Source organism: Morone saxatilis, unplaced genomic scaffold, assembly GCF_004916995.1.
Source record: "Morone saxatilis isolate NCDOM2014 unplaced genomic scaffold, NCSU_SB_2.0 Contig23, whole genome shotgun sequence".
In the NCBI taxonomy this organism is placed as follows: domain Eukaryota; kingdom Metazoa; phylum Chordata; class Actinopteri; family Moronidae; genus Morone; species Morone saxatilis.
This window is the reverse complement of record NW_023339796.1, coordinates 17,310,542-17,317,479: the sequence shown is the minus strand read 5'-3', so window position 1 is coordinate 17,317,479 and position 6,938 is coordinate 17,310,542. Positions and strand designations below refer to the sequence as shown.

Genomic DNA, 6,938 nt, shown 5'->3' with positions numbered 1-6,938 from the left:
TATATTTGTATATAGTGGCTTCTTTTTATTGTGTCTATTTCTTTCTTTATTCCTTGTAGGTAAAAACTTACTTATCTGCTTCTGAGGACCTGACTGGTTGACTGTGGCACATTTGCCCTACAGCAGTGACATAGAATAATTGAGAAGCTCAACTGTTAGATGAAGATGTGAGAAAGGAACGCAGGCATTCACCCCTTTTGCTAGCACTCTTTTATGTCTTTGACTTTATTTTAGCTTTTTAAATAAGCTATCTGCAGTCAGTAATTTTCCAGGAATGGTTCAGCTATACCTTCAGCTAAAGCATTTTATATTTTTACTAGTTATTGTAACTTAGTAGTTAGTGAAGCCGTTCATAAGCCGGAAAATAAATCATAACAGGATTAACCTATAGCAGTAAAACAGCAAAGCAGTTTTATTGAGGATCATTTGTCATTATTTTTCAAGTTTTTCTTGTCTCTTTTCCCCTCTAGTTTCACAAGCCAGACCGCCACCAAACCAGAAGAAAGGTACATTACTTTCACTCAGTTAGATACTATGTTTCGAGCATTCATGTAAAATACACTGTACTGTACAGTATGTAATACCTGTCCTAGCTAACCATTCTTTGATGTGTAACTGCCTGCCTTTATTTGACCATCTGTCTGACATTACCCATTTTTCTCAATTACTTTCTCAACAGGGTCCCGGACGCCCATCGTCATTATCCCTGCTGCCACCACGTCACTCATCACAATGCTCAATGCTAAGGATCTTCTGCAAGATCTAAAGTGAGTGTACATACCCGTTGCTCTTTTTATCTTTCTGTTTATCTTCATTGAATCTGTTCACTGTTGCACTTTCATAAATGAGAAGCGTCAAATTTCCCATTAGATCGTTTTCTGCATGTCCTATGTGCTTTTTAGTACAGGTCGACTTATCGGGTTGGCCAATTAAAGGGCGCTGATATGGAACTTGGCTAGTTATATAGATAGTAGTGGCCAATGGCTGCACAGCCTCCATGGGCTTTCACTTACTGCCTCATTCTGAACTTGGAGTGTTGTCTGAATCATTTGATTGCAACCAACGTATTGGAACGCGACTAGCTGATTTAGATTCTGTGATTGAGTTTCACCTACAGCTCCTACAGAGTCTTTGCTTCTAAAAATTCCAGAAGAATTGAAAGGATAACTGTTTTTCTCTCTTCTTATAAAATTACTGTATTCTTTATGGTTGCAGACATTAACTCGGGGTGAAAACAGCTAACGTGGTTCCTCAAATTTGTTGTATTACCATACCAAGTATTTCATTTTTGTGAGACAAAATTTCCATACAGCGTTTGTCTTGTCCAGTTCGTGCTTCCCAGTAAGTTCATAAAATCGGAATCAACAAACAACGTTAGTAGGCTATAACTTTGTGTAGGCTGCAAACTCCCAATTGTCCTCTGTCACTGCATCAATCGATACTATGCAAGCTTAAGCCTAATGTATTCCTTCCTAATTCAATTGAAGTAGTTTAAGTACACATAAGCATATCATGTACTCAATGCACACTTTGCTTTGTTACACCCAGTGCCACAATTTCCACTTTCTCTATAATTACAGCAATGAAGTAATGTGCTAACAGGATAATGACAGTTCATGATTATATAACAACTGCTTGAGAAGCAGCCCAGATAAAAAGATGAATACACTTTTAACACTATTCATTGTAAACTGTGATGTAACAAGGGATTACAAAGGATGAAAGTCCAGTTTTGAATGCGACAGGGATAGAATCGGGGCTGGAAAAGATCTTCTCGTTAATAAAACACATTATCTATGCTTCAAATTATCTGTAACTGATGAATACAGCAGCTATGATGAGAGCCAGTCCCAAAGGAGAAGAAATGTCCTGCCATAATGTTGGCCAGGAATTAATTGTAGGAATATAAATTACATTTCTTTGTGGATTTTGTGAGATTACGTATTTGCCAGTTCAATGTAACGTGTTACTCATGTTAGACTGACAAGAGGACAATGGAAACAAACACATATTTGCATATTACACACTTGACCTGTTACCAAAAATGGCTGGCGACACCGCTCATAAACTTTCTCTATACTCACAACCATTTTCTCGTGTCCAGTCCAGTTGAGAGTTACACATGCGCAGTGCATGTGTAACTCTCAACAGAGATGAGAAGGAAGCAAGATGGCTCACTACTAAGCTATTTCCATCATCAGCTCCAGAAAAAGCTCGTTCTTTTTCGCCAGATTTCTAGCCTAAGTGGCATTTTATTGCACTCTGGCAGTCCTTAGTGTTGAGCCCTGGGATCTCTCAAAGCCCCTGAACACTTTATAAGATTAAATATATAGATTATGAAATAAGCAACCAATAAAGTTTAGGGGGAAAAAAAACAGTGCAACAAGTGCATTTAGCTTTTTTATAATACACTGCTGGAATAATGCAACCCAGTAAAAAAAAAATAGGCTTAAAGTGATGACTAATATTGTGTTGTTTATAGGAGGTTTAGGTGATAACATCATACACTGTGCCACCCATGACAGCTTAATCTCCCTATTTGTTACTGTTGCTCTGCCTGTCGAGCCTTCTTGACAGCCGCCGATTTACCATTCAAAATTCTTCAAACTTGTTTTAAACAATGTATCACTGATTTCAGACAGAGGTAGACTAAATCAGCTGTTGACCCATTTGGTTGGCTGAATGACAACTGTCGCTATGATCTGCTGTAGCTAGTTAGCTAGATAAGCTAATGGTAGCTCCATGAGTTGGTTGAGTTGCAACCTTCTAATGCAAGTGGTTACCTCACAAACTAATGTAGGTAGTTAATGATCTCTTGGCTTTGGTAGTAATGCTGTGTAGACATGCTAATGTTTGCAGCTTAGATTAGAGCAGAGAAACGCACTGTTCAAATCAATTTATTAGATTTTTGCTCTTGTATTTTGGGTTGTGGAGAGGGTAAAAAAACTTGACATTCAAACTAAAAACAAAACTAGTATCATTCTGACTACAGCCTCATGCACGCACATGTTCATCATGTCGACAAATCCAAAGCTTGACAGACACGCTATGCCTAAGGTTGCTAATCTACAATTGGACAGTCACTGTTCGGGGGAGGGGTTTAGTGATTGTTCAGTTGAATCTAATGTCTAAAGTGAAATGAGGTAAAGCAGAAACTAAAAAAAGAAATGAATATAAACATTGTTTGTACCGTACCAGGTTTGTCACGCCAGAAGAGAAGAAGAAGCAGGGCATCCAACGCGACAATGAGGTCCTGCTTCAAAGACGCAAAGACCAGATCCAGCCTGGTGGCACAACACTGAGTGTCACTGTACCATACCGCATCATTGACCAGCCGCTCAAACTGGCTCCACAGGACTGGTGAGCATGTATTTCATTTTTGTTTAATAATTTGTCAACATTTTCCCACCAAGCAGGAACAGTATGTGGAGAGAACCATTAATAATAATAATAATATTTAATAATTTCTAGTAGCTTCTTTTACTATGACCAGGTTTGATGAAATACTACATTCAGTACATACATTCCTGTGTTGTCTATTAACGTATGCAAGGGATTTAATCTTAAATTAATCTTTTTCCACTTCATATTCTGTCTTTCTGGGGGGGAGCGCAGCCTGTTGTTTGCCTTAGTCATAGCCACTTGTCAGTCCACTCCTCAGCATCTGAGAGTGAGTCATTAGTGCTTGACAAATATGACTCAGGTTTAAACATGTAGTCTGTGTTATAAGCACAAGTATTGTGTATATTTCCAAAATTGTCTAATAATCTAATTTGTTTCAAAATGCTTTGTAGTCCTGTTAGTTACTTTTTGTGTTGGGATAGGTTAGTGTGGTTTTGTTTTTGTTTTTCATTTCCTCTCGGTTTTATTTTCATTACATTAACTCCACCGTCCATACTCTACTTTAAATGTAATCCCTCAGTACCCAAACCATACAGTATAAAGTGCATTAAATCTACAAGCTAACAACAACATAAACAAACACGTAAAGTCTCTTCAACATCAACCTGTGAATGTTTCTTCTGCAGGGACCGAGTGGTGGCCGTGTTCGTGCAGGGTCCTGCCTGGCAGTTCAAAGGCTGGCCATGGCTGTTGCCTGATGGATCTCCTGTGGACATTTTCGCCAAAAGTGAGTGATAGAGAGTGAAGTTGACAGAAATGCTGCAGTATTTAAATGGCAGAGATGAGCAAGTGCACTGTTATCTGTAGCTTTTCTATCAACTAAATGATCTGTATCTGTACTGGGAATGGGCAGGGTTTAAAGCAGACGTTAGTGGAATTGTTAAGTTGAGCCTGAAATTGATCAGCTATATTTATTACAAAGCTATTTACAGAACAGCATTAGAATTGAGCTTCAGAGTTTATTGATCACAATAGCAGAGTGAACTATTTATCAGAAGTTTTTATGCCTCTGCACCAGCGATGTGTTTATGTTTTTGGGTTGTCCGTCTGTCCCTTTCTTGTGATCAGGATATCTTGGCACTGGCTCAAGAGAACTTATTCAAATTTTGCACAAATGTGCACTTGGACTGAAGACTGAACTGATTTAGATTTCGATGGTCAATGATCAAACACTGAATTGGTCACACTTTTGACTCCAAGGTTAATGAAAGAATTGAAGTTTATTTATTTATTGTTGACTGTGACCTGGTATGATGCATGAGAATATTTACAATCATGTTTTTTTTATATATATATAATTATTACTATATATATATATATAAAAACATGATTTACACGAGCTTTGCCTTCATTGCTTGCATTGAATTAAGCATGAAAATCATCACAAGCAAGACGCTGCGAAAATCCCAAGACAACCCAGTTCAGAAAGCTTGTGCCCATTCATAAATGCCCAGCATAACTTAAATAAATACATTTGTACTGGTTTGTGAGTGTTAAATACGTAAAGAAGTACTGTATAGACGAATCCCCACAGCTGACAGTGGAAATGAGAGATGTTTTGGTTGATCACTGTTGGCAATCACTTCCTCCAGCAGATTAAATTAATAAATTGAAACGATCAGGTGATCAACAGCAACTTAATCTGCAACTATGTTAACATCGATTGAGTCATTTTTCAAGCAGAAATGCCATTTAAATGTTAAATGTTCCAACTTCTTCAATTTGAGGATTTTCTGTTTTTATATGATTGCAAACTGATTATGTATGGGTTGTAGGATTATATTATGTGGAAAAGAGTATTTTAGATTACAGCCCTTTTCTAGAAGCCTATTATAACATGCAACATGTTCCACAGGATCCCCTCGTCATTTTCTTTCCACACATTGCGGTGTTATTGCGTAGATTTAAAAGTGTGGTGCCACCACTGTGAGGGTGACTCAACCCGGATTATCTATATAAATGTGTGCGTGCATGTTTCTCCTCCAGTTCGAGCCTTTCATTTGAAGTATGATGAGGCAAAGACAGACCCCAACGTGCAGAAGTGGGATGTGACCGTCCTGGAGCTGAGCCGCCACAGGCGCCATCTGGACCGGCCTGTCTTCCTGCGCTTTTGGGAAACCCTCGACAGGTCTGTCTTTATTATTGTACCTGTTCATCTATCCCCATCTGTTTGTTTGCCTCCTATGCTACTGTTATTTGTTACTTGTAGAGAATATTTTTTTTCCATTTGTGAATACAACAGCATTGCACACACTCACCTTTCTTCCCCTCTCTTTTTTTTGTCAGATACATGGTGAAACACAAATCTCACCTCAGGTTCTGAGCCCAGATCACAGCGTCCATCTCTGACGTTCCAGCTCTCCTCAGTCCTCCCCTTGCAGAGGTAGCCCCTCTCATCCAAGCTGCCATCTCATCTTCCGACATGATCCCCATTTTAACAAGAGAAGGAGGACGGATTATCCAGTGGACTTCCTCCAACACTTCCTTGAGGACTCCTAATGCAATGCAATTTGCTGGATATGTTGCTCTGGACACCAGAGAGGAGATTTAGAGGGTTTTTGTGTTTTTGTTGTAATTGTTTTCTAATGTTTTCATGTAGTTAAAAAAACAAAAACAAAATATGTTTTATATAAAAAGGCAACATACTGTGGAAACAATTTAAATGAGATATTAAGCAACATGATGGGGTCGGAGGCAGAGGAGGTTTGCATTTTTGTTACTGAATTGTCAGTGAATTCAATTCAGAAGTGTTTAGATTGCAAGAAACGTGAAAATGACTCTTGGTACAAACAGAACAGCCACTGAGTTTGAGCAAAGAGACTTCCTATACACTTATCCTTTTTTATTTTGGGTGTTTGTGGTCTCAATGTACATATATGATAAAACCTGTCAGAGCCAAAGCTCTTTGAGGAGAGAGGAGGACACAGGTAAGTGCTTTGTTAATAATTCAGAAAACTACTCTGCTCTGGCTCAGTAAAATGATCTCTGTCTGTTCCTAGATCAGTTTTTGACAGATCAGCACACTTTTTGGTCATGCAATGACCTTGTTAAAGTGATAACCCTGTACTGTTGAATATAAGATAAACATTAGTACAATATGTATATATTTATATAAACAGTATTATATTAGTTTATTGTAACTTTAAAAGTGTCACATCCCTGTAGACTTTATTAAAGTAGTTTGAGACATTTCAACTTTCACAGTTGTAATAAACTAATAATTTATAAATATATTCTTAATAATCTAAATTCATCAAAGCTCCTTTAAACCTCAGACAGTGAACACTATTAATTATTATATTATTATTATTATTATTATTATTATTATTAATGTCCCATAGAGAAAATAAAATCAATAACAGATCAGTAACAGATTTAACCTGCTTCAACTTCATAAACTGACCACAGAAAATATCCTCAGTGAGTTATAGATCCAGTGGGAATCTGTGAGCCCAGATAATCAATAATAATCAATCATAATGAATAATAATATATAATAATATATAATAATGAATAATAATATATAATAATATATA

At 37.4% G+C, this 6,938-nt stretch overlaps 1 protein-coding gene across 1 annotated transcript in view; it reads left to right on the top strand.

The window, feature by feature from the left end:
- cdc73 (cell division cycle 73, Paf1/RNA polymerase II complex component, homolog (S. cerevisiae)) overlaps positions 1–6,002 on the top strand; it is a gene marked incomplete in the record, with an annotated part of 17,326 nt that extends 11,324 nt beyond the window's left edge. Inside the window, 6 exon segments of the mRNA XM_035670803.1 lie at positions 471–506; positions 680–767; positions 3,199–3,360; positions 4,029–4,129; positions 5,389–5,530; positions 5,689–6,002. Of these exon segments, the coding sequence (XP_035526696.1) occupies positions 471–506; positions 680–767; positions 3,199–3,360; positions 4,029–4,129; positions 5,389–5,530; positions 5,689–5,725 (566 nt within the window).
- Between the last annotated feature and the right edge of the window lie 936 nt (positions 6,003–6,938).